Source organism: Diaporthe batatas (genome assembly GCF_019321695.1).
Source record: "Diaporthe batatas strain CRI 302-4 chromosome Unknown Contig00002, whole genome shotgun sequence".
In the NCBI taxonomy this organism is placed as follows: Eukaryota; Fungi; Ascomycota; class Sordariomycetes; order Diaporthales; family Diaporthaceae; genus Diaporthe; species Diaporthe batatas.
This window is the reverse complement of record NW_025408549.1, coordinates 1756024-1780365: the sequence shown is the minus strand read 5'-3', so window position 1 is coordinate 1780365 and position 24342 is coordinate 1756024. Positions and strand designations below refer to the sequence as shown.

Here is a 24342-nt window from a genome sequence, read left to right as displayed (position 1 = left end):
CTATTGGCTGGCAGGCTGGCAGGCTGGCAGGCAGTCTGGCAGGCAGATAGACAAGACAAGACAGATACAGAGACAGAGAGACATACAGTACGGATACATGCGAGCGGGCGAACTGAGCTCGTGGCCGTCGTCCCCCTCTCCCCCATCCGGACGCTCGACTCTTTTTTTCTGAGTTTTCGCTTGGCCCTCGATTTCGGCATTTCCTTCCTCCATCTCGCCAGGATCCACCGCTCTCGAAATCCACAGACGTGCCCAAAACCCTGGCTCGTTTGTCCCTCGGCCAGTGCGTACTTGACATTGACCGGTCAAAACCTGGCGCGTGCTGTGGCTTGTCCTCTCCTATGCTGTCCCGTCCAGCCCAGCCCAGCCCAGTCCGGTCCAGTTTTCCCCCCCGGGTGTTTTTTTTTTGTTGGTCTCCAGCTCCTGTTCCCCGTTCCTGTTCCTGTTCCCAGTACCTGGGAGTCGGGAGAGTGGTCTGTCAAGAAAGTGCCAACGTCCGCCGTCACCGGCACCGTCGCCGTCCCTGCCCGCTTTTTTGCTGCCACTGCCCACTGCCCACTGCCCGCTGCCCGCTGCCCACTGCCACCTGCCACCTGCCCGCTGCCCGCACGCGCTCCTACTGCTCGCTGCTACACTGCTTCTTGCATCAGTCAGCCAGCGGGCCAGCCAGCCAAAGCAAGACAAGACAGGGCACGCAGCAAAAAGCCACAGGCTGCCTCGCACCCTATTCGAGCACTGTTGAACCTAGCAGGATCTGGCAACTGTTCCTGTCTCTGGCTCGTCGCTGCCCAACCGTCGATCAGTCTCGTGCTTATCCCGTTACCCCCCCGCGCGCGACGACTCTGGACGACGCTACGGTTCGATACGCAGCGCTACCTCGACGCCTCAAGCTTACCTTACCTTACCTTACCTTGCCTGACTGCTACCTTGCCTTACCTTGCACGCATGCAGGCTCAAGCCTATGCCCAGTCCAGCTACACTACCACCACTACATACCACTCAACTGTCTGCCTCCCTCAAACCTAAACCTTGTGCCGGCCTGGACCTCTGACGCACAATCATTACAAGCTGCCGGGCTTTTTCGCACACGCGCCAACGACCACGTTTTGACGAGATCCTGATCCCGTCCCCGTCCCCGTCCCCGTCCCCGTCCCTGTCTCGCAAGCTCGCAAGCTCGCAAGCCCGCACTCCATCCGCCCTGCGCTTATTTGCTCCCTGGCCTGGCCTGCACATCCATCCCGTACCTCCCAGGAGCCCACAGTCAAGCTCACCCCGTGTGTGCCTGGGCCGTTTCTACCCAGTTACCCAGCCTGCCACCCTCTTGCTGCCGTAACAAGCAGCAGCAGCCACCAAGGCACAACCACGACCACATCTCGGCATCTGCTGGTCAAATATCGCTTTGTCCAGGCCAATAAGACTGCAAGCTCCACGATCCATCCCAACCCCGGACTCGATCGATCATACAGTAACTGTGCCCTGTTCGCTCGACGGCCCCCCCCCCCTCGAGGTTTTGCGCACATTCCTCTGTCGCCAACCCGTACGGTCCAGCGCCGGCTTCTCTCACAGTACATACTAAACTGCTACGTATTGCCGCACCCGCCTCGGATACGTACCTCTTACCGACCAGGACCTTGGCCTTCTCGAATCTCTCATACCCTTGTCCGCCCTGATCCCGGCTCATCACCAAGCTCTGGCTCTGGCTCAGGCTCAGGCTCTGGCTCTGGCTCTGGCTCTCGCTCTGGCTCTCGCTCTGGCTCTCGCTCTCAGGCGCAGCACGTCCAGCTCCTCGACTTCCACCTCTCAGCTCCTCCCAGCTCCCGGTCCCGGCCCCGGCTTCCAAGTCTCAGGTCTCAAGCCCAGATTTCCTTGTCATCAACCCTACGAGACTTGACCCTCTCCGCCCTCGCTCCTTGTACCTCCCAGTGCTGCCAAAAGAAGAGTCCTGGGCGATCTGCCCGCAGAGTCGCACACGGGCATCCACCCCATGGCCTCCGCGGCTGCGCTTGCTGCCTGACTTTCCGCCGTTGCTGTTGGCTGCGCTCTCTCCTCTTGCTCCGAGGCTTGCTCTGTGCTGAGCTGCTCTACCCCCCATCCCCCCAGACACGGTGCCCTAACTCGTTCTCAAATTTCATCTCTTTTCCGGGGTCCAGGTATTCATGTACCTGCTTCACATATACCTTACCTCCTTGAAGCATGGACCAAGGGCATGAAAGCAAGCGGCCGCGCCTCTCGACTGGTCCTCCCTCGTGGCCAGCGGGGCCATCACATCATGGTCATGGTGTCTCGCTGCCGCATCCCGGGCCACCTTTATCTGCTGCCCACCATCCACACCCACCATCTCTTCCTCCTCCTACCTCTTCTCAGTACTCGCCCTCACCGCATCTCTCCCACCCACCCCATACCTTCCCTCACCGTCCTCAAGAACTGCACGCGCCTCACCAGCCGCCGCCGCCGCCGCCGCAGCAGCAGCAGCACTTTGAGGACCGTCGACAACATGAGTCTGAGAGGTACTCTCACATCCAGGACACCCACCACCAGCCTCCTCCCTCTCCAGCGCATCAGCAGTACCCCACGCCCGGATATCAGCCTGCAAACAGAGAGTCTATGGTGAAGAGAGAATCCGACGACGTCACGCTGCCCCAGCTACGCAGGCCCAACTCCACCGGCAACGGCCCCGAGCAGACCCTCCCGCCTCCCCCTCCGCATGTTGGCCCTCATCCTCCGGGCCATATGGAGGAGAGGAGGCACATGAGTTACGACAACGGTCCGGGGCAGATGTACCGGCACCAGAGCTACCCTGCTCCGCCCCCCACGCCGTTGCCGCCTCATCCTCAGCCACCACCTACCCCGTATGACCAGAGTCCAATGTATCCCCCGCCGATGGGGCCAGACGGGCCCTATCCCATCACTACATACACAGCTGCGAGCAAACGAAAATCGCAGAGGGCTTCGCAGGTGCGTATTGGGAAACCACCAGATTGGTCGATTTGAGCGGCCCGCTTACAGAAACCCCAGGCATGTGAGAGCTGTAGACAGCTCAAGGCAAAATGTGACGAGAATAAGCCCTGCAAGAACTGTACTGACAAAAACATAAACTGTCAATATCGCGATCCAGCCCCCAAGCAGTGAGTGGAATTGGCTTTCGTCCTTGTGGGATGACTACGCGTTTTCGCTGACCCACGAAACTCCCAGGCAAGATAAGGCCACGCAAGATATACTGGATGCCATGAAAAGCATGTTGCAGTCGTATGACGAAAAATTCACTGCTGGTCTTGGGGAAGTGAGATCCGAAATCCGCGAGCTCAAGGGCGTGATCCGGATCGGGTCTTCTCATAGCATGCAGGGGCCGCCAGAGCTGGACGACTACGTTAAAGAGGAACCGAGGGCAGTGACACCGCAACAGATGGCGGAGGTCGACGAGACTCCATCGTCCTCACCCGAAGACGCCATTATGAACGGTGCGCCGGACCCGCATTCTGCAGCCAGGCGGATGCGAGCGCTGGAGAACGAAGAGGAAAACGAGGAACCGCCCGGAAATCCCGTCCAGCCACTACCAGCGCCATTCCCTCACAACCACACGACTCCTGCGGGGCGACTTCTCATGTGGCCTGCTGTCAGACAGCTTGTGAAGCCTTTACTGGACCGCGAGCACATCAAATACATCGAGTCCTACCCTCAGCGATACGAAGAAGACCGTGGCGAACTGCCCCTTTTCGGGCGTGGTGAAGGGTCGACCTCGCGTGCGGCAGACCGCGATTTCACATACGAGCATGCGGACATACCAGACGATGCGTCAGTCGGCGATCATCCATCCCCGTCGGGTGGTACCGACTGGGGTCCGATTGGGGGTCTGTCTCCACCCGGTGGCTACCCTCCCGACTTGCGAGCCCAAGGCCGTGCCGAGGGAGTACTCGACTTTGATCAATCGAAGGTCCATACTTACGTCGACGCCTACAAAAAATACATACAAAACATGCACCCCTTGATCCCTCCAAGAGACCTCGACGCCATTATTTATACATTTCTGGACGAAGTCTCGAGCAACCCCGTTGGCACCAGAAAGCACAGACAGGTCGCCGCGTTCACCAACCATCAGGACAGGACGACTCAGCCATCGTATGAACACGACAAGAAGCGCAAACGCTCGCCTATACCCAACGGTATAGAACCTGGGCCGGCGCCAAAGAGGGCGAAGCCCCAGCGTTCTGTTCAGCATGCGTTGGTCCTCCTCGTCCTCGCGCTGGGCAAAATTTGCTTGTGGAGGGACCGAAAGCTGCCAGACCCGCCGGAGAAAGAGGCAGTGAATTCAGGGTCGCCACTTGTCCGAAATGGCATTATCACTTCACCGAATCATGGCTCTCCGCCGTCCAGCGCTATCTCTCAGTCTCCTGGGCAGGCCGGATTACCTTCACCAAAGGACCAGGAACGCCCAGGGGCCAGTCGACGCTCCTCGGTGCAGGCTTCTGGAGTGCAAGCACCGACAAGTGCTGCTTCTCCTGCGCCGCCAAAGAAGAACTATGAAATCATCCCTGGCCTAGAGTACTTTGCCTACGCGACTGACATTTTGGGCAATCACTTTGGCAGTTACAAACTGAACTACATTCAGGCCCACATCCTTGCCTGTCTATACTACGGACAGCTCGGGCGCGTGGTCCCGAGCTTCCGTCACATTAGGTTTGCATGCTCGGCAATCATTGACAAGCTTCAGCCGTAAGTAAATGAAAGGTTTTCTTGCTGCGGAGGGTTGTCCGCTGACAGTCACAGATCCATGGACCGACTAAGCAAGAAGGTTACACGGGCGGCCGAGGCGCTTGAACACACCGGCCCATACACTGATCTCGAGTCAGAGAAGACTGCCGTTATCGATACGAAGCTCCTTGTCGCATTCTGGTCTTGTTGTCAGTTGGAGAGGTAAGTGATCTGCTCTTACATTTGTTGTGCTTGTCCATGCGTCTGACCGCCACAGTGACATTCTCGCTGAGTTGAACCTCGTTCCTTCTGGAATTCTTCAGTACGAGGATATCCTGCCTTATCCGGATCTCATTGTGATGCGAGAAAGGCTAGGCTTCTCAGATGCAGTTGCATTCAGCTATGCTGCGCAACTCTACTTGCGGAAACGACTCAACCGAATCTCCGGTTCTCTCTACGACCCTAACAAGAAGCCCGACGCTGAAATGCAGAAGGAGATCCTGGCCGAGATCGAAAAGGATCTCGGGGAAAACAGCACTCTTTGGCTAGGAGAGTACAAATTTGACAGGAACGACCCGCCGGCCAGAGATATCCTGTCGGCACGTATCAGGGCCAAGTTCTGGGGTGCTAACGTCATCACCTACCGCCCATCGATCAAGACGGTGCTGGACTTTGGGCACAAGCGCCAGAATCACTTTTCGGAAGAGTCGGAGCGAGCCATCCCGCACGAAGACGCGGGCGGTTGGGCCACTGTGAGAAGTGATGCGAGGAGCCCGAGTGATATTGACACGGTCGTTTTCGAAAACGCGAGAAAGGGCATTGACGCTGTCATCAAGAGTACTATGGCTTTCCACGGTCTGGAGGACAAACGCTTCATCATCACGAATGTTTTTGGAACAGCACACGCGTACGTGCACAACTCTCCCCCACTAGCGTCAACTCACCTTGAAAATACTGACTTGAACAAAGGCAATGGGGCAATCTCATCACGCTCACCGCTGCTTATCATGACCAGCTCTTAGGAACCTTCGTCGACGAAGGCCAACTACGACAGCTTCTGAGGAAAACGATTGAATGGTTTGAGGTTGTGGCCCAAGACTCTAGCAGCCTTGCTGTTGACCTCCGTGTCCTCCAAGGCTTGGAGGAAAGACTACCCACCAAGGAGCAGTTAGAGCGCCTGAGGCCGACCCTTTTGCCGCCAGGCTCAGCACTTTATGACAATCTCGCCATGCCGCCATACGCATCCAACGGACCAACACCGCACTCAGGCTCTGGCCCCAGCCCGATTACACCTGGCGATCTAACACAGAGCCAGCCTACTCCAATGGAGTACTAGTCACGGAACATTGTGCCTGACATCAGGCAGCATGCGCGACCCCTCGACGGTGGTATTTCTCTTTGTTTCAAGTTCAGCAGGGTGTATTTGAAGGCAGAGTCAATACAGCATTTCGACCATGTCGGGATGGAGTTCGCACGGAGAAGCCTGAAGGGGAGGGCCACATATGCGACCCAACTGAGAACACGGACAACAGTGATATCGTGGTGCATTAACGATACAAACGCTCCAGCAGCCATGTGTCCCGAAAACCGTCGAACAGATGGTGTTGCATGGCCGACGGAACCATTGGTGTCATCACGATGAAAAATTTTCTTGTCGGCAGACATTGAACGGCTACAACGGTGGGGAAGAGTGGAGGTCATCAGCAACAGCATTGGAAATGGAACGGAACGGGATGGGATGACGAGGTAGAGCATCGTCAAAAGTCGATTCGGGGTTCGCACCCAGGGGATGAAGCACCCAGTCCGAGCAGCAGCATCGTCACTCGCAAACAGTTATAGGGGTTTTCTGGCTTCACATAATAATACCCAGTGGGACAAATGACGGAGATGGGAATCAATAACTGGTATTACGGGGCTTCTACATGGTGGGAGAGGAGGAAATTGGCACGGTTGCATAGCGAAAACAAAACATATGGCGGGCAGTCTGGTATGGTCTGGTCTGTACGGATTGTGGACTTTTTTTTTTGTTTTCTTTTTTTGTTCCTATTTTGGATTGCATCATGTTCCTTGTTCCATCATCATCATTCAAAAGAGAGGGTGGGATGGGAGGAGATACCACTCATGTCCGGACACGTTTACTGCTGGTTATTAGGGTGTTTTTCAAGCTCCTACACATGTCATTGTTTGCGCGCGCTCTCTCTCCCGCATCATCTAGCCTTGGATCGCTTGTGTCTCTTTTTTGACGAGTGGGGGGAGAGAGGGAGGGGCAGGGAGTCCCCCTGCGCGCGTGTGTGTTGATATAGTAGTATGTGTGCCAGTTAGGCCTGTTTAAAGGATACCTAGAAGTTTGGGGAAAACAAGAGATGTCGCGAATCAGCTAGCAATATGGGCGAGCACAGTGAGTGAGAGAGCGGGCGCGCTGGAGTACGATGCCGCGCGCACAAACACAGATTTAGAAATGGTCGGTAATTGGATAATCAGGTGGCCCCCTATTTCCCCATGCCTCTTTGCCGCATCGCGACGGACGTCTGTGTGGCGAAAGAAAACTGATCCTTGGGCCTCTCTGTTTGTGTCGATCAACCCCAACCCCCCGGCCCCCGGGGGGGCTTGACTAGGAATGCGCCCGTTGTGGACGGTCAACTCGTGCCCATCTTTCTGTCTATGGATGAAGTTGCCTGAAACCAGCCCGATCATAGCTCAAACCCCCAGAGGCAGCACGCGGCCCAGCAGCACCTCCGCGGAGAAGGGGAGGGGAGGCAGGGAGGGCGGACGGATGAAGTGTCACCGACAAAAAGTCGCACTCTTCCTGTGCGCTCAGTCATAGCAACGTAATGATCAAACAAAGCCATCCGTCAGGGTAGGCTGCCTCGCGCATCAGCTCATCCAGGGGCGCGGAGAACGGGACCGGGGCGCCGTGCAGGACGACGTTGGCCAGCACGGGGTCGCGGCTGCTGGGGAACAGGGACGGCAGCAGGCCGCGCAGGACTGGGCCGAGGGTCTGTGGGCTACCTGGAGAGGTGGGGGCCAGGATGGTGAGTCGTCAAGCGTAAAACGAAACAGTATTGAATTTGATAGGAGGGGAGGGCGCGAGGTGGGTGTCACTCACGATTTGCCGAGCGTGGGGGCACGAGCGACTGCAACACCCTGAAGCTGGCAGGCGCCGCGGAGGCCGCCCCGCTGGCGGAGGAGTCTGGCGGCGAGGAGGGGACGTAGATGCGGATTGGGACGTGTTTGAGCTGGGTGGGCGGGTTCAGGAGGTGCGAGTTTACCTTTGAGAAGGAGGCGTAGTCGTCTAGGCGGGCATGTCATGTTAGCAACGGCCAGGGCGCAGGCTGCCTCGCATGAGGGGAGACGTACTGTCCTGGACGGCGTTCCAGAGGGCGGTGGTGTGCTCCTTTGAGAGGCTCATGATCTGCTTCGCGTTGCCGTTGCGCACGAAGTCTGCCTCCTTGACGCCGTTGAGAAAGGTGTCGGCAATGTCCCACTCGTCGCCATGGCCGACGTGCAGCCTCCAGGGCAGGTCGGGCTGGTAGAGGTCGACGAGCAGGCCGACGGGGAGGTTCCGCATCTGGACCTCCTCGTGGTGGAAGCTGCTGCAGGGGGTGGCGAAAAAGGAGGACAGCCTGGGCAGCAGCTGGGCGAGGTAGCTGAAGCGCGGGACAGAGGTGATGAAGGGGGCGCCGGGGGCGCCGGGGGCGGCCTTGCGGGTGATGTGCAGGGGCACGCGCAGGTCCCAGAGCGCCTGCGGGATGCCCGCGCCGGCATGGGCATGCACGTCGACGTCGGGTGATTGCTGGCCAGGAACAGGCGACAGTGGGGAGGATGGTGAGGCCATCCGGGGCTGTGCGCAACGGCCGAGTGGTGGTTTCGAGACGAGAGGCAGAGAGGGCAGCGCTCATCAAGGACTGGCCATGCCTACCTCCTACCTGTAACCTGGGTAGACAGTACCAGTATGGTCTCGCGGCATGACGTGCCAGCTATGCGGGTGAGGTCAGGCCTGGGCTGCCTGGGCGGCTGGGCTGCATGTGATGTCGGGACAAGGACTTGTTGACAGGTGACATGTTGCCTGCAGGCTGATTGACAGGCGGGCAGGGCGGGGCGGAGAGGGCAGCCCAGCAGCCCAGGGGCTGTCGATAACGATAAGACAAGACGAAGTCGGCGGGTCGGCTGCCAAGACCACGTGGCTGTGGGGACGTCGGGACGGTCTGTATTCTAGTCTAGTCGGGAAGCAGGGAAGGGAAGCGAGCCTCTTGGGTCGTGTCTCGACGACGCCCAACCGAAGCTTCACATATGCCCCTCCCTCAATTGAGTTCACCATGGCTGCATGGCCGTTGTCTGAGCATCTGATACGCGGGATTTGTAGCGCCCGTTTGCTGTGGCCTGTAACAGGTGCGGCCTGAGGCGTCTCCTGGATGCCAGATGCCTGCGTGCTGTCACGCCGTCTGTCAGGCCGTCCTGCCGTCCTCGTCCCGTCCGCCTGTCATTTGCCTGACGCGAGATAAGCGAGGGTATGATCTGCGTCTGGGGTGTGCTATTTGCGTACTACTGAGTATGTATTGGTACAAGGTCTGGCCACCACCGGACGACATTGAGAGCAGACTCAGTGCCGAGCAGCAAAGGCGCGGCCCTCAAATCTGGGCACCTCCTGGCCGTCGATCCCCGTCGCGTCCCGGCTCGCTGCACGGGGGTTGCGCCCACTGCTAAGGTTGCGCGAGCCCATGCGTGCGCACAATAATCCCTCCAATATCAACTCCCGAGTCAATGCAGTAGGACGAGGGGTCGAAAGGCAATCCGTGCCATTCATCCTTCCCAAGCCACCACAAAGTTCAATCTCCGCTCCCTCGTGTTACAAGACCTGCCACCTCTGCCGGTGGGAATCCGGCCCACCCCGCCCCGGGGCACACCATCCAGCCATCGTCAAATCGAAGGGAGAGAGGGAGAGAGGAAAAAAGAGAGAAAAAAAAAGCTAGCCGTCATGTCCACCCGCACGAGCCCAATGATAGTGTCGTGGTTTTTTTTTGGTTTTTTTTTTAGTCTAGTCTAGTCGATTTCTACCCTCCCGCCCCTTCCGCCGCGACGCAGGGGCTCTTGGGATAGGGAGGGATCGGCACACTACCCGCGGGCCACGGGGGTGCCTGGGGCTACCGAACCTTATTTTCCAAAGCAAATAAGCGAGGGCTGCCACCCCACGGAAGCTTGCACGCGCCCGTCCGTTTCGAGCTGTCCGTTCAGTCACTTCGCCATGTCCTGTCTTGCTCTTTAACTCGCCCTCAATCTGAAGTCTAATTCCTGTGGGTGTCCCCGTGTACACAGTGTGTCCCTTTGCTACTGTTTAATTGCATTGCCGACAGTGTCTTGTTGTGCAGTACAACAGTGCTGCTAAGCCAGGCAATCAACTCATGCATGCCCGGTTACCTGCTGTGAGGAGCCACCCCCCCTATAGATCCTAATACCGGAGATAGATATCTAATAGAAGAGTATTAAAAATAATAATATAATAAGGGTCTCTCTATATAATATTATATCTTTTTTAATAACTTTATATAAAATTATATATATAATTATAATAAAAGTTTTATTTTATTATTTTTATTTTTATTATATTTATATTATATTTTTATAATAATTTAATTTAAATTTTATAATATTTATAATTTTAATTATAAAAATTATAAAAAATAATTTATAGAATTATTAATATTATAAAACTTAAATTAAATTATTATAAAATATAATTAAATTATTTTATAATATTTATAATAATAATATAAAATTAAAAATATTTAAAATATTTTTAAAAATAAATTTAATTATATATTTAATTATATATTATTATTATATTATTATTATATTATATTTATATTTTATATTATTATTTATTTTATTTATATTTTATAATTTAATAATATTATTATAATTTAATAATATTATTATAATTTAATAATATTATTATAACTTAATAATATTATTATAACTTAATAGTATCATTATAACCTAATAGTACCACTATAACCTAGTGGTACCGCCACAGCCTAGTGGTGCCGCCACAGCCTGGTGGTGCCGCCACAGCCTGGTAGTACCGCTACAGCCTGGTGGTGCCGCTACAGCCTGGTGGTGCTGCCATAACCTGGTGGTGCCGCCACAACCTAGTGGTACAACTAAGCTAGAGTAAATATAGATATTTCCTTATTATATAATAGTAGTATTTTCTCTTAAAATACTTTATAAAAAGTAGAGGATGAAAGATTAAGTATAAAGATTACTCTTATTATTATAATATATAAATATTAAAAGATATATTAAATATTTTATAAGTTATTTAAAGATTTAATAATTAAATAAAACTTATAAAAGAATTATAAAAAGAAGTTAAGTAGAGAAAGTAAATTATATTAAAGGAGTTAAAATTTAATAAAGTTATTAAATAATTTTATAAAAGACTTAAATTTTAAAATATAATTATTAAATAAAAGTTATAAAAGTATAAAAAGTTATTATATAAGTTAAATTATTTAATATTTAATGATAGAAATTTAAAAAAGAATTATAAAAAGAATTGAATTAAATAAAAAAAGTAAATTATATTAAAGATATTAAAATTTAATAAAGTTATTAAATAATTTTATAAAAAATTAAACCTTTTAAAATATAATTATTAAATAAAAGTTATAAAAAATATAAAAAGTAATTATATAAGTTAAACTATTTAATAGTTATTAATAATAGAAATTATTAATATTAAATATATTAAATAGCCACTAGTATATACTATAAATATACTACTATCCTATAGTGTGCTAAGTAAATAAGCACTATATACTCCACTCCCTTAAACCCATCACAAACATAGCACACACACCCATCTCCTAGCCTCACATCACAACACATCATCTACATCATCCACAGCCTCATAGTATTATTAGTTAACAACCCAGTACATATTAACACCACCACACACTAATAGTAAACCCTATACCTTTATAAAGACAATATAAATAAACCCTCTATCTTAAATACACAATATATTCCCTTATACTCCTTTTATTATAATAAACTAGATTAAAGTACTCTACCCTAATCACTACCAACAATCAAAGACACGGCGATACCATAGCGGCATCTATCAAGCCCTCCGCACAAGCGTGCTCCCACAGTATCATGACCGGCGCGATGCCATATTGCTGTATGGTAGAGGTGCCAGAAGGGCGTGACTTTGCGACCATTGATGAAGCAGAAGCAGAGCGCCTCTTGGCTACGTACCCGCAACCACCCTGGATTCGCCGTGAATGGCACGAACAAATCACTGGCTTCCGTCTCAACCCCGTGGTTTGGTACAAGGACTTGGATGCTGACAATGAAGAACCGCAGGACCACCAGACAACCGCTACGGACAGCCGTGCGTCGAGCTCGCCATCAGAGGCCATCACTCCAATCCCAATCAACATCATGAGTGGCTATGAGTCCAACCAAGGCGCAATGGCCATGCGCAAACGCCGCGAGGGAAAGGCCACGGCCCCCAGCACCCCCGTGCGCGGAAATGACGATAAGAGCGATTCTGACGCATACATTATGTCGACTCCTTCTCGCCCTGCCGACAAGCGCCGTGGTGGCGTCCACCACTCGGCGGCCAAGACTCCAAGCTCAATCGGACAGAACGAGCAGCTGACCTCCAAGGTCCTGAGTCGGCTTAAGGAGACCACTGGCTCCCCGGCGGGCACCATAGCCTCGCCCTCCAAGGGCAGTGGCCGCAGCCGAAACACGTCCGGCCAATTTGCACAGGAACACAAGGTATTAGACAACGACCTGAAGGTCAAAGTGAACGAGATGAAGGTGGGCACAATGGAGCTGCAAGCCACCGACTACAACGCGTTGCTCTCTGCCAATGACTGCCTTGAGCACCTGGCCGAGCATGCCGGCCAGTCACTTTCCCAGTGGAAGAATACCATGTTTGCCCCCGCCGTCGATTTCCCCCTGATGGCCAAGGACTGCCAGCCGCACGTGCAGGCACTCCAGACCAAGATGCGCTCGGTTGTAGAGGGACATGCCCTCTCCACCAACACCACCCCGGTTGTCATTGACGACTCCAAGAAGGACGAGAGCAAATCCAAGTATCACCAGGCTCTCATGGAGGTTGACCACGCGGCTGTGGTGGAGGACCTGGCCAAATATAAGCTCCTCAACAAGCACCTTGCTGGACGCATCGTCAAGCTCGAGGGAGAGGAGAATGTGTGTGACTGGCCCGTTGTCGTCCTGTACGGCACCGCCAACTCGCAGGAGATCAGCAAGGTGGAAGTCCTTGGTAGAATTCATGACCAGAATACGGACGTGGAGTACCCATTCAGTCACCTTAGCGACAACTCATCAATCTGGTTCCTGCCAGCCAAGTTTGTTATAGTTATATAGGACATTCTATCTTTAATTGTTAGTAGTAATTAGAGTAGAGTATTTTAATCTAATTTATTATAATAAAAGGAGTATAAGGGGAGTATATTATATACTTAAAGTAAAATATTTATTTATATTAATATTATAAAGGTATAAAGGTTTATTATTAATATATAATAATATTAATATATATTAAATTATTAAATAATAATAATATAAAATTATAAATAATATATATAAATTATTTATATTTTTAATTATATTATTAAATTAAAAGTAAATAGTTAAGGTTTTAAAAGAATAAAATATAATATATTTTTAAAGATTAATTTAATTAAATTTATTATATAAAACTTTTATAATAACTTTATAATCTATATTTATAATACTATCTATTATTAGAAAATATCTTTTATATTAATATATTAAGTTATATTAGTTTAAATTAATATTATTAACTTTAATATAAATTAGTTTATTAAAAGTTAAAGTTATTATAAACTATAAGTTAGTTTAATATTAATAAGTATTATATATAAGTATTAAATTTACTATATAACTTAAGTGAATATAAGTTAGTTAAAATAGGTAAAGATAAAGCTACTATTCCCTTAAAAAATATATATAGGTTCTAGCTCTACTTAAATAAACACCTATTAAGTAAAACTATTTAAAAGTAGTTACTTAGCTTACTATACTATTAAATTAAAAGATAACCTCTAAATAAGGTAATTATACTTTATTACTATATATAATATTTAAGTTTATAATTCTAATAACTTTATAAAAGAAATAATAATTATTAATAATTAGATTTATAATTATATAAAGGTAAACCTTTATTTTAAAAAAGTTATTATTATTTAAAATAGTTAATATATTTTTAAAAAACTAAAAGATTATAAACTTAATTTAAAGTAAATTAAAATCTATAAGAATTTTAAACTTAAACTTAAAGGTTTTAATTTAAATTTAACTTATTTAAAGAAGAGAATATTAAATAAGTTTAAAAAAGGTTTAAATAAAATTAGAAATTAAATTAAATTATAATATAATAATATAGTTAAATAAAAATTAATTAAAATTTTATAATTATAAGTTTTTAACTTTATATTTAAAAAGTAAATAATATATATTATTTAATAAACTATTTATATATTATAATAAAAGTTAAAAATTAATATTTATATTATAAATATAATAAGTTTATAAAAAATAAAATATATAATATTTATTTATTTAACTTATTATAAAATAAAATAATAATATATTTATTATATATATTAATAATTATTTAATATATTTAATATTAATAATTTTATTATTAATAATTATTAAATAATTTAATTTATAAAATTATTTTTATATTATTTAACTTTTACTTAATAATTATATTTTAAAACTTTAAGTTTCTTATAAAATTATTTAATAACTTTATTAAGTTTTAATACTTTTAATATAATTTATTTTCTTTATTTAACTTTTTTATAATTCTTTTATAAATTTCTACTATTAATTATTAAATAATTTAACTTATATAATAACTTTTATATAATTTAATTTTATTTAATAATTTTATTAAACTTTAATACTTTTAATATAATTTATTTTCTCTACTTAACTTCTTTTATAATTCTTTTATATAGATAAATTATTAATATAATAATTATAAGTAAGATTTATATATTTTAAAGCTATAAGTTAAAGTATTAAGATTTTAAAAATAAAATAATAAGTATTAATAGAAAGTAAATAAGTTATTAAAATATTATATAATGTGTTTAATGCCCTTATTATAAGATTTATAAGACCTTTACCCTTAAGTTAATTTTAAGGATATAAATGTAAATTATATAGTAAATTATCTATCAATGACACAACTAGACCCTTGATACATACTGGTTTAGAGGGCTACTGGATCTGTCAACGTCAATGTCATGTCAACCTTCTCAAACCACCACCAGTGGGTAAATGTTGCCAAGGCGGGTGATCCCGCCATAGGTGCCGTTCCGCAGCCCGCCTTGAGCGAGTGCCGCTGAGGATGCAGGCGCATGCAGGGGAAGCAGGTTTTCAACGATGAATTTCCTAAGCAGGAAATGATGTACACCAGCTAGCGTTACCACTTGTCGGTCACCCAACACGCTGACACGCCAGCAGGCCAGCAGGCCAGCAGCGACATCGCTCGAGACCTCCTGGGTCATGGGACTGCCGGGGGTCGACCTCATTGCTTGCCTTGCAAGCCTTGGGGATGCCCCGGCAACTAGGCTTGGTAGGGTGATCGGGCAGGCTGGACATTGGTTGAGGGTGCAGAGATGGCGCTGTGGTGACGAGAGATCATCAGGTCTGGTGTCTGCCCATCGCATGGACGGGCTCAAGCGATTTTGATTAACGGCAAATGACAGGAGGTGGTGCCCAGACAGGCTGCAGGAGTGCATTCGAGGGGGCAAAATTTCCGTCAAGCCACGAAGTAACGTCTGGATTGCGTCAGGCCATGGCCATTCGTCGCGTGGTGGAAGACGGTTGCAGTGTCAAATGTTGCCAAGTTGCCTCGCATGTCGTTGAGAGAGGCTTGAGAGGTTCGTGGCTGATGCAGCCCGTTGCAGTGAGGGGGATGCGCAGACAGCCGGGAGTGGGTGTGGTTTCAGAGAGGGGCCATCAATCAGAGGGCTTAGAACGCCGACCGGTCTGCCGGTTTGTTCTGGGGATCTGCGACATGGCGCCACACATCTAGATCCCAAGCTACCAAGCTATGATCTCACCGGCAAGCAGTCTGGCCTGTCAACCTGTCTGACAATAAGGTCAGGCCTGGGCTGGGCTTGTGGCTGGAGGGAGAGGAAGGGGGCAGGGATGGCAGACTATGGCGCTCGGAAATTGGTGCCCTGGCCGATCGATGATTTGAAGATGGGCCGACCACGAGCTGCCACGAGGACACGAGGACACGAGGAAACGGCAGATCACCAACTGTTCCGACCGGGGGTGCGGCCCATGACGTACCACAAGGGCAAAATCTTGGAATTGGGCGCATGTCTCACAGCGTCAAAAAGCGCGATGGGTGGGATGATAGGTAACCAGTACTCTTCCGAATAGCTTCATCGCTGTGCGCCGGGCGGTTGCAACGGGGAAGTGGGTACCTGGGACCCGTCTCCCATTCCAACCCCTGGCAAACAAGGGCCCGGCGCACACGTCTGAACCATGGATGTGATTGCCCAGGTGTGACTGGTTGACACTCACCGTGGCTTCTGTATGGCACTGCGGGCCGGTAGGTGGAATAATAAATATTTAAGTACGAGCCACTGCTGCGTTGCCTTCCTGGGCCACCCGGCCCTCGTTGACTCCCCTAACCTCCACAGCGCTGAGACTGCAGAGCAGCAGCATTTGTTGATCGATCTTAGCCCACATCGACTACCACTTGGTACAAGCATATCAAAATGATCTTGACCGATCTTGCCTCTATGATATTCCGCCTTGCGGAGGTACGTCCTGACCTGGAAATCATGCTCGGACATTGCGGCTGACTCCCCCTCCCCCCCTCTAGCTGGTCTTTGCTGCCATCGTCGCTGGTATTACGGGCAACCACCTTCACGCCAGCCGAGGGCAATCGTCCTGGACGCTGGGCCGTTTTATCTACACCGAGGTTGTGGCGGGGCTCTCCATCCTGCTTGCCCTCCTCTGGCTGCTCCCCTTCTCCGGCAGCTTCATCCACTGGCCCGTCGACCTCGTCATCTCGTTCTGCTGGTTCGCCGCCTTTGGCCTGCTGGTGGACTGGCTCGGAGGCAGCTGTGGCAACACCTTCGACTGGAGCGGCCTCGGCTTCCGCGGCAACAACTGCGGCTCGTGGAAGGCGGACGAGGCCTTCGCCTTCCTGTCGGCCATCTGCTGGCTTGTCTCGGCCCTCCTCGGCATCTACTGGACGCGCCGCCACGTTGCGAGCGGCACAGAGCCCACCCGAAGGAGGCGGTGGTACCGCCGCTCGCGTGTCTAGGCGGGAGGCCTGGCTGGGTCGACGTGGTCGGCAACAACTGTTGGTCACAGGTCTTGATGACGCCTCCAGAGCTGTGGGCACTCGATACGGGCACTCGATACGAATGCGGTTCTGGCCACACACTGGCAGCTTAGTTGGGCTGCAAGGAAGCAGTATCCTGGGTCTAGTCGTCTCTTTGTTATTCTTGGTGATTTTTGGCACCCCTACTTGAAGGAATGATACCATATGTGCGAGGTGTAATGCTTGATACCCTTACCTGATACCACTTTAATACTAGCAAGGCGGTTTGTCCAGAGAAATACCTGTGAGAGTGAGGGTTGTAGACTGGAAATGCAAGACTCCCCTCAAGTGCTCTCCTGGCTTGGTACCTCAAAACTAGAACCACCCAAAACTTCGATTTGGCCGATACCTGGTCCCCTGACCCTTAGGCTCCAGGGACACAAGCACCTGCAGAAAGTGGAATCAGGGGTCAACAAACGTGCCGCTCCTGCCTGTAGCAGCGCTCCTTCCCATAGCGCTCCGAGTCCCACCATGGGCGCCGTTCAGTCACTGGTACTTTGTCAGTTATTTCCGTTTGGGAAGCGATTTGGGCAACAGGAGTCACCTTCCCAGCGAACCGCCACAATGTCTTTTCTCTCCTTCCTCGGCTCCCTGTTGCCGTCAAGTTTTGTTGTCGCCAGCAAACCCCCCCAGCCCGACAGCGTCGATACCATGGATCCATCCGACGGATTCCCCGCGTACCCCAGGCTGCCCACCGAGTTGCGCCACATGATTATCAAGGAAGCACTCTGCAATCACGAGCAAGAGACACACCGCGTTGTGCTCTTCGACCCAATCACCCACGGCATCTCCCCAACCAAGGAGCTTGCAACTATGGCATCCCCCCTCCTGTTCGTCAACGCCGAGTCCCGCAGCCTCGCGCTCAAAGTCTACGTCAAAGTCGACGTCTTCGGCATCGGCGCCCCCAATGACGACGAATTCGGAAATGAAAGGGACTGGTACATTGTTCCGTGGCTCCGCGAATACCTATTCTACAACCAGTCTTTCGCCCTACAAATCTATCAAGTGGATGACAATATCGAAAACAAGGTGAGAAAGCTTCTTCTAGGGTGCCTGCTTCTAATCCTACCGTCCATAACCCTGACCATAGATGCAAATAGGGCTGCTTGTACATCAATCCCGAGAAGGACATTTTCGTGACCGGCATCATCCCGCGCCAGGTTGCGCACACGACTGCCTTCCGCTCCTTGCCGGCCGAGCCCAACCCACCGTGGAGGATCCCTCGAGACTTCATCACCGACGTGCTTCAGGAGGACACCCTTGCCAGGATCACCACTTTGCGGGAACTAGAGTGGGACCTCGATGACAGGTGCATCTCCTGCGGTGCCTGTGGGCACTGTGGTCTCAAGCGCCGCGTGTGCTGCACGGAGAACTTTTTCGACGATGATGAGAGGGGGGCAGAGTTGAGGCCGCTCTTCAGGCCGAGCGTCTTCTCCGGCGTCAAGTCTTTTGGCTTCTACCTGATGGTCTCCCCTGACGACATGCAGGAGTTCCTGTCGGGCATCGTGCGCATGGGTGGCAGGGCATGCTTGGAGGATGAATGGCAGGAGCGGTATCTGGAGTTCGATCTGGCACGCCTTGGGAAGTGATGGTTTTCACGCATTCAGAACTTAACGCGATGACCAAGAAAACATAGCTCTGCGGCTCCATACCCATGTACAGGCCTGATTTTCAAGATGAATTTGATCCCATGAAGTGACGTGCTGGAATATCGGCTTGTTTCGGGATCATGATAATGCGCGGCGTGCAGAAATTTAGAAATTGTGCCCAATCATTCAGGATTCAAGAGGCGGAAACGTGCATGAACGAGTCTCTGTGCTTTGACAAAGCCAGGCAGAGCTTGCATCTTGTCAGACGTCCGTCGCAGTAGAACAGCGACATAAGCTGTCTTAATTTCCTCGTGCCGAATCGAGTCCCTCTTCAGTAATACCGTGTCAGCCGTCTTTGTGCTCCCACTCACTGACCGGCCCTCGCCTTCGTGGCGCACTCTGACAAGGACCGCGGTACGTTGACGAAAACCCACGGCAGCCCAAGAATATGCCTGGTCTCTTCTCGTGACGATACGCCTTCCACCCGAGGTCTCGGGGGTCTTGCATGTCCCAGGGCTTAGCATGCCCGCCGACTAGGCAGCTTTCGGGTGCCAGATCGGAGTTGTATGGCGTTTCTTGAACTGCACGGGCGAGAGAGCGTAGCAGAGGGAGCTGCGCAGCCTCGTCCATGGCTGTAACGCATGTCTAACATGAGACCTTTCTGACCTCGTCGAACTAGCGTGTTTATCCGCATACCATGTACAACGCCGGTATGGATGTTGGTGTTGAGCAAAGAAGGGTAGGAAGAGGAACCAGGCGCCGGGCCAGTGGGCATGTGCTCGGCACAAGCTTGCCGAAGGAGGTACGGCAGATCCTGTCTGGCCCTTGCAGGGCAGCCGCCCCTGCTCGGGCATGCTACTGTAGCAGCAGACTCACGATAGTCTCATCTGGTCCTGCCGTCGTCAGATTGGAGGAGAGGTGACGTAGACCAGTCGGGCCGCGAAGCCGCATGGGATCTAGGCCTCGCAGGATGGGTGGATGGGCATCCTGAGCAGGTCCCGGTGCCTTGGGAGCCTCTCGTTTGGGCGGTGTTGATCATCTCGATTGACGTCGGGTGATGACGTGAGTGTGGGGAAGTTGGAAGCTCCCGTGGAGATTGGCGTGCCATCCTGGCAGGCCAGGCCAGGCCGGGCTAGGCTGCTGGCTCCCAGAGTCCCAGTGCTGGAGCTGACGCCACAGGAGCCTCGGGAGTGGCTGTGCTGCGCCACGCAGGTGGCAGGATGATCGACGTTCCCGAAGGTTTGTTGTCGGTTGGGTTACATTGCAGACCGGGCCTCCCAGCCCGTCAATCCAGGCTGCCAGGTTGTGAAGCCGCGTCTTCGCTCATACTGACGACGTCGGGCTTACCCAGCCCTGCCAGCCCAGAGGTTGTATCCCATTCCAGCAACAGAGCAACAGAGCAACAGAGCAACAGAGCAACAGAGCCTGATATCCCCAACGTGTCAAGTCTCTCTTCTCTTATGCCCTGCCAGCCTGTTTCGCCTCTGCGCACGTGGTGGGGCCTAGCGGCTGATCGCTGCCCCTAGAGCTCGCGGTCTAACCATACGCGACGTGCAGCTTCGTCATTGCCATTTCCTCTCCTCGCCGCCGTCTTGTCTCAGGGGGGAGGGAGAGTACCCGACAGACCAAGTGAAGATTAGCTCGTGGAGTTGCATCTGCCCCATCCTTGGTTACAACAATCCCCCTCGTCAATTTGTCGCGGGACGCGAGGCGTCTCTGTGGCGCCTCATGACGCCAAATGCCGTGCTCCCAATGCAGCCAGGTACCTGTTACCAACTTTGCCCAGCCTGCCAGCCTGCCAGCCTGCCTTGGTGTCTCTCCAAGCGGCAGTCCGGCGCCAATGCATCCTCAGCCGTAACACATTGACCTTCTCGTCTTGTCCCCTTCCTGACCAGGATTCTCACGGGAGCTCTGTGTGACTAGCCTGTGAGGGATGACGACGGAGTGTCTGCCCTGGTGTGCAAACGAAATCCCCCCATGGTACGGCCTCATGGCTGACCCGGCAAGCCAGTTCGCGGATACATGGGTACCTAGGTAGGTACTCACGAATCTGGTGTGATGACGACTGCGGGGGCGGGAAGTGCCATGTCTGGCCCAAGAGGCCAGGAGAGTCTGGGTATAGTATGCAGGTAGCAGCGAAAACATGTACCAGCCTGTTTGCATTGAGACAAGCAGACCAAAGTGGGTACAAGGTACCCCAGGCCGTTTCTGTCGTTTGTTGGCCGTCTCGGAAGTTTGAGATCAAAATGATGCAATGGGTTTCCCCATGCCCAGAGCAAGCCTGCCTGATGGGCTCCTCCTACCTATCCTGAGGCCAACGCTCATGTTTATATAAATCCCATCTTCCCCTTCCCCATCTCCCACAGGACCACCATCATCCATCACTCACAATCACAATAGCAGCCTGATTTCTTGATACCCATTTCATCAACCTTAAAAACAACCGTTTTGAGAACATCACCTCACCAAACAACCCAAACAAGCAACCAACCATCAACATGTCTGGAATCATCAACAAGGTCAAGGACGCTCTCCACTCCGACAAGGCTCACGAGCAGCCCGAGGGAACCCACGGTCCTCACTCTAGCCGTGCCGCCAACGCCGCCGACCCGCGTATCGACTCGGACCGGGACGGGCGTGCCAAGTAAGCCCCCACCCGCTCCGCAAGCTGAGACGACCCGATCGCTAACACTAGCCACAGCCCAGCCACTGGTACCAGCAGCACGCACACCGGAGGCATCAGCTCCACCGGCACTCACTCCACCGGCACTCACTCCACCGGTACACACACCGGCACGACTGGTAGCAGCCATGTGACGGGCTACGATGACCCCACTGGCACCCACGGACCTCACGGACGTGTTGGCAACGCTGTTGACCCTCGAGTCGATTCCGATGCTGACCACCGCGGCGCGCCAGGTGTTGGTTCCACTGGCCACACTGGAGGCATCGGCTCTACAAGCACCCACACAGGAGGTATTGGCTCTACTGGCACTCACAGCACCGGAGGCATCGGATCGACGGGCACTCACAGTGCTGGAGGCATCGGCTCCACGGGCACTCACACCGGAGGCCTTGGCTCCACTGGTACCCATGCCGGCGCAGGAACCACAGGCTACAACGACCCTGCAGGCACTCACGGCACTCACAGCTCCAAGGTTGCAAACGTCGCGGATCCCCGCATCGACAGCGACCGTGACCACCGTGGAGCTCCAGGCGCCGTCGGTACATCTCACATCGGCTCCGGTCCCGGCCCTGCCTCCAACACTGCCGGCCCTCACAAGTCCGACCTCTTGAACAAGGCCGACCCTCGTGTCGACAGCGACCTCGACGGATCCAAGACGGTCGGAGGCAACAAGACCTACCAGCAGTAAGTTCCTGTGAGTTTACACTTTATTATATATTCACCCGAGTGTCATGGCCGGGCGTCAGAGGATCAGTCTGCTAACGGCTGATGAACAGGACTGGCAACTCTTCAGTCGCCCACAAGGACCCCACGGATGCTGCCCAGGTTCCTCCATCAGTGCTCCGTCAGCACGTGGGTGATCCTGACGTTCTGCACAACGACCCTCACCACGGTCATGACCAGAGGCACGGGTCTGTGTCTCACCAAGAGGCACATGTTGTGGGCAAGACTGTTTAATGGATCAGCAATTTGGTTTTCACGTGGTCGTTCCTGCATCATTAGTGTTTATGACTCCTAATTAGTCTCTAATACCAATACCCATGCTTCTACCAAACTTCACAAACATTTCCTCACATTACTTTGATATGGATGGGAAAGGTTCAGTTCAGTCTTGTAATAGCCTTTGATGTGTAAAGAATGTAGAACTTGATCTTGATTTCCTGCAATATCGGCACAGTCTAGCACAATCCAGCCTAATAACTTTCATTACTAAAAGTTCTTCTCCATACATTGTGGTTCAAGTAGCTACCCTGTAAAGTAATCATGATATGTAGGCAAGGTCAGATACCTTAACCAGATGTGTACAACAACCTCATGTCAGGGTAAAGTCTTATGGTATAAGTATATGGTGCCATCTAAAAAGATCAAGATCCTCCTTTGATATAGAAGCTAGGTAGATGAGGCTCTGTAATGGTATGTTGAGATTGTTAAAGATGTGGTGTCCTGTTAAGAATTTACATGAATGGAAGCGATGGACACATAGACTGCAAACACACAAAGGTAGGAGAACTCAGGCGGAGGAGACAGGCTTGCATAAACAACACCAAATATACCAGAGTACCACATCACCATTGCACAAGGTTGACATACATCAATACCAGGTCTCTACAGCTTCATGATGCTGGTTGGCCTCCTCGTCATGCCCATGTCCTGCTTGGGGTCTTCTAGCCCCTACATTCCTGCTCAGTTGGTCCAACCCTGGAGCCGCTGTGCGATGTCACTGACATAGGTTGGGTTTCCGACCCCATTTGGGGCGGTGCTGAGATCCCAGGCGACCACGCTGCCCGAGTTGAACTCACGTAGGGCAGGGTAGATGGACTGCTCCAAGTTCTGGCCACCCCAGTTGCCAAGGTTCGTCTTGAAGTGCTGGGTGCCGCAGTCGATCATGAATGTGATATCAGCCTGTGGTGAATCATAGGTGTGTTAACAAAGTGTGCCCTGAGTTTGAGACCGGTGGAGGAGTTGTGCTTGGTTACCTGGGCGAGGTTGTTTTGGCCCTCGTAGCCGTGACAACCGCTTGCCTGCATCAAGCCCCCGGTGGGCAACCCGTCTGCATTGTAAGTGGTCGCCACTCCGACACCGCCATGGCTCTCCTCCATTATGATTCCCAAGAGCACTCTTCTATCGATGCCGTAGGATGCAGCGACACTGGTGACGGCAATACGAATGTGGTCCACTGGAATACACTTTGTCAGCCATATTATTATTATTATTTTGCTGATGGCACCCAATATACACAATCATGGAGCCCAAAAGTTAGATTAGAGAATGAAAAAAAAAAAAAAAAAAAAAAAAGAGCCAGAAATGTGTGAAACCAGTCTCATACTGCAGGATGATGTACTGTGGATGGGCTTGGAGATCAAAGGCTGCCCAGGTGTGGGGACCGTGGTGACGAATTGCTTACCATCCTGCTGAGTGCTTCCAGCTACAAACATGGACTTCTGGTTGGTGTTGAACTGTTTTGACTAAAGTGAGTCGTTTGTTCCATCTAGGCATCGGTGGGGATTGCGACTGGCTGCTCGTCTACGTGAGGGATCGAGGGATGAGCCGGCCAAGAGTAGAAATGTGTGTCTGAGGTGCTTACCATGTTGTCAAAGGTGGTCCACGTGCTCATTGCTGGGAAGCTTGACCAAGGGCCCGAGTACACGGTGCTTGCAGGAACAAGCTCCCTTGTCAGGTTCTTCGGAGCAATGCCGGTGCCGCCTACTGCCTGCGATGAGTGTGGAGCTGCGAGGGCAATAAGAGGGCTCCAAGCCAGGAGGGCTAAGACAAACTGAAACATGAACATCTTGATGGAAGATGGATGACAAGACAGGAAGTACGTGGGGAGCTATTTGAGTGACACTTTGACTGAGTTCAAAAATTGCTTCGTGTTGGCAAAAGATGCTGTGCTGGACTGGGCGGTGGGAATGTGAGATTCGGAGTGACTTTGCATTTGTCGGCTCCTAGCC

General features: G+C 50.7%; 8 protein-coding genes across 8 annotated transcripts; 5 read left to right on the top strand and 3 right to left on the bottom strand.

The window, feature by feature from the left end:
- Positions 1–1387: 1387 nt before the first annotated feature.
- KVR01_001513 (uncharacterized protein) lies at positions 1388–2132 on the bottom strand (the record flags this gene model as incomplete). The annotated part of the gene is made up of 3 exons (XM_044793328.1): positions 1388–1814; positions 1917–2048; positions 2086–2132. The coding sequence occupies 3 exons, from the start codon at positions 2130–2132 to the stop codon at positions 1388–1390; spliced, it is 606 nt and encodes a 201-aa protein (XP_044649468.1).
- Positions 2133–2193: 61 nt separating this feature from the next.
- KVR01_001942 (uncharacterized protein) lies at positions 2194–6025 on the top strand (the record flags this gene model as incomplete). Its single annotated transcript, XM_044794107.1, has 6 exons — positions 2194–2955; positions 3016–3125; positions 3193–4710; positions 4765–4911; positions 4967–5596; positions 5659–6025. 6 exons carry the CDS (start codon positions 2194–2196, stop codon positions 6023–6025), a joined length of 3534 nt encoding a protein of 1177 aa, XP_044649897.1.
- A 1482-nt stretch (positions 6026–7507) lies between these two features.
- On the bottom strand, positions 7508–8524 carry KVR01_001582 (uncharacterized protein; the record flags this gene model as incomplete). The annotated part of the gene is made up of 4 exons (XM_044785007.1): positions 7508–7698; positions 7796–7981; positions 8047–8134; positions 8192–8524. The coding sequence occupies 4 exons, from the start codon at positions 8522–8524 to the stop codon at positions 7508–7510; spliced, it is 798 nt and encodes a 265-aa protein (XP_044649537.1).
- A 3034-nt stretch (positions 8525–11558) lies between these two features.
- KVR01_001812 (uncharacterized protein) lies at positions 11559–13092 on the top strand (the record flags this gene model as incomplete). Its single annotated transcript, XM_044794582.1, has 1 exon — positions 11559–13092. Exon 1 carries the CDS (start codon positions 11848–11850, stop codon positions 13090–13092), a length of 1245 nt encoding a protein of 414 aa, XP_044649767.1. The 5' UTR covers positions 11559–11847.
- A 3410-nt stretch (positions 13093–16502) lies between these two features.
- KVR01_001844 (uncharacterized protein) lies at positions 16503–17056 on the top strand (the record flags this gene model as incomplete). Its single annotated transcript, XM_044792484.1, has 2 exons — positions 16503–16547; positions 16610–17056. The coding sequence occupies 2 exons, from the start codon at positions 16503–16505 to the stop codon at positions 17054–17056; spliced, it is 492 nt and encodes a 163-aa protein (XP_044649799.1).
- A 624-nt stretch (positions 17057–17680) lies between these two features.
- Positions 17681–18705, top strand: KVR01_001377 (uncharacterized protein; the record flags this gene model as incomplete). Its single annotated transcript, XM_044785284.1, has 2 exons — positions 17681–18145; positions 18217–18705. 2 exons carry the CDS (start codon positions 17681–17683, stop codon positions 18703–18705), a joined length of 954 nt encoding a protein of 317 aa, XP_044649332.1.
- A 1382-nt stretch (positions 18706–20087) lies between these two features.
- On the top strand, positions 20088–22445 carry KVR01_001146 (uncharacterized protein). Its single transcript, XM_044788435.1, has 3 exons — positions 20088–21349; positions 21407–22085; positions 22168–22445. Exons 1-2 carry the CDS (start codon positions 21204–21206, stop codon positions 22077–22079), a joined length of 819 nt encoding a protein of 272 aa, XP_044649101.1. The 5' UTR covers positions 20088–21203; the 3' UTR covers positions 22080–22085; positions 22168–22445.
- Positions 22446–23074: 629 nt separating this feature from the next.
- KVR01_001990 (uncharacterized protein) lies at positions 23075–24179 on the bottom strand (the record flags this gene model as incomplete). The annotated part of the gene is made up of 4 exons (XM_044788900.1): positions 23075–23293; positions 23368–23567; positions 23796–23847; positions 23976–24179. The coding sequence occupies 4 exons, from the start codon at positions 24177–24179 to the stop codon at positions 23075–23077; spliced, it is 675 nt and encodes a 224-aa protein (XP_044649945.1).
- Positions 24180–24342: the final 163 nt, after the last annotated feature.